At 42.6% G+C, this 2,025-nt stretch overlaps 1 protein-coding gene across 1 annotated transcript in view; it reads right to left on the minus strand.

Moving 5' to 3' along the window:
• Positions 1-907: 907 nt before the first annotated feature.
• rapgef1b (Rap guanine nucleotide exchange factor (GEF) 1b) overlaps positions 908-2,025 on the minus strand; it is a 38,857-nt gene continuing 37,739 nt past the window's right edge. The window contains exons 23-26 of the mRNA XM_020621078.1: positions 1,829-1,859; positions 1,537-1,634; positions 1,299-1,427; positions 908-1,058 (exon numbers count right to left, since the gene is read on the minus strand). Of these exons, the coding sequence (XP_020476734.1) occupies positions 908-1,058; positions 1,299-1,427; positions 1,537-1,634; positions 1,829-1,859 (409 nt within the window). The remainder of the gene's footprint in view (positions 1,059-1,298; positions 1,428-1,536; positions 1,635-1,828; positions 1,860-2,025) is intronic.

Genomic DNA, 2,025 nt, shown 5'->3' on the forward strand with positions numbered 1-2,025 from the left:
AACCCTCTTTCCCACTCCGACATGACTGGGACATGATTGTGATTGCCTGATGGCTCTCTACACTTTAACACGGCACACAGATTTTTTTTTTTAATGATGTACATTGATCACAGCATTTTTAGTAATTTATCTTTTTGTTTTTGCTTTGCTTTTTTTAGTGCACATAAGTATGGCACTTGGGAGAAGCTAAGTAAGCTCTTCTCATAAGCATAAACATCCTTTTTAAGAACAAAAGGAGCACTGTATATAATACATTTCATAACCATACATGATTCTTACACAATGTTTCAAAACAAACTCATAGGTTCCAGTCTGTAATGGTCATCCTCTCCTCTTAAAGTTCAAATCTTCTCGTGCCCTCTTGGTCCGCAGCCTGCATGCTGACATCACAGTTCACGACAGGTCGCTTTCAAGGTTCTGCTGTTCGAGTCAGGGAGAGGGTTACAGAAGATGACCAACAAATGGCACATACATACAGGAAAAGGAAGGAGCAACTTGGAGAGTAACGGATCATTCATCTCAATCACACGCGCACACGCAACAGCTCCAACTCTAAGACAGAGAGCCCAGGGAGCAGACTTTGGCTATTTCCGTAGCATCTCCCTGTCCACTCTGTGTGGATCTACGCTCCTCCTTGGCACCAGGCTTTCTCCCATTTCACCATAGTCACTGCATCCCTGTCTAAATGCCAGAGCCACAGTAATCCCAATTATAATCTCCCAGAGCAGCAGAGCTTTTTGTAAACCTTGGCAACACTTCAGTTTGCTGTAGTTTGTTCTGTAGTCCCCACAATGAATCTCCCCTTAAGCTCCAACACATAGCTTCCATTTGTCTTTCTCGGTCTGTAGTAAAGTGGAGTTAGTGTCATGAAACACAGTTGAAGGTCAGTCTTGGAGGCCCACTCATCCTAAGTCTTCTCCTCACGATCTGTCTTGCGCCTGACAATGTTCCTGGGCTTGATCTTCAGCGACAGCTCCCATAGGGCTTCTTCAGCTAGGTGGTCACTGAAGTCATTGAAGAAAGAGACGATGTCTTCGTTGCGCTTCAGCTCATAATGCCTGAGATGAGAAGAGGCAGAGGTTTGATGAATGCATTCATTCATTTCGGAAAAAACTAAAAGCCCATATGAAGATGACGGCAATGTTTTATGATATTAAAATTTAATGAGGAACAAAGTAGATGCACATTATATTTCCTGCCAGTGGCAAACAAATGCTGACATTCATTACTGTGATTGATGTTTATAAAGCTTTCTGTTAATATGTCTTTTCATCATACATTGATCCCAGCGGACTTACGCTTGCTGGAAGCGCCGCATGCTGTCTAGAATGTTGAACTGCTGCCAGCGTTTGGAGAAATTGACCTTCCCGTCAATGAGGTCAGGGTTCCCCAGGTGGACAAATGTCAGGTCCTGGAGGATGAGACCCCTGAAAGGAGGAGGAGGACAGGCAAATACATTAAAATATCAAGCTAAGTTGTGATTGAGAACCAGACCTGTGGAAGTTCAAACGTCCATGTAAACACTCATTCACTTACAGGTACGGGATGCATGGTGGCTCCACCTCAGCCAGAGCAGCTCTGTATGCTCTGAAGGAGGAGGAGCTGTCGATCAGTGTACAATATTCCTCTAGTCCCTGAGAGAGAATAAGGAGAAGGTGTGATAAGAGAATGAAGTGATGAACACAATCATGATACTAATATATAATCAGTGAAAGGAGAAATGATGATTCAGAGACAGAACTACACCATCACTGGACATGACACCCGACATTTTTTAACATAAAAATAAACAGTAACTCCAGCCAATGAAACCTCACAATCCACTCACCTCTGAGGTCTGTTTCTGCCACTCTAGTCTCCTGATAGGGGCAGAGTCCAGGGCTGACAGTATTGCCAGGTAGGAGTTGAAATTATTCAACTTTCTTAAGTGCTGTAATAAGAAATTTGTATAAACGTTATAACATTAAACAACAAGAAACAAGGACATCTAAGTTTAAGGTAATTCACCTTCATTATCTTGATAAA

Source organism: Monopterus albus, unplaced genomic scaffold (assembly GCF_001952655.1).
Source record: "Monopterus albus unplaced genomic scaffold, M_albus_1.0 scaffold253.1, whole genome shotgun sequence".
Classification (NCBI taxonomy): Eukaryota; Metazoa; Chordata; class Actinopteri; order Synbranchiformes; family Synbranchidae; genus Monopterus; species Monopterus albus.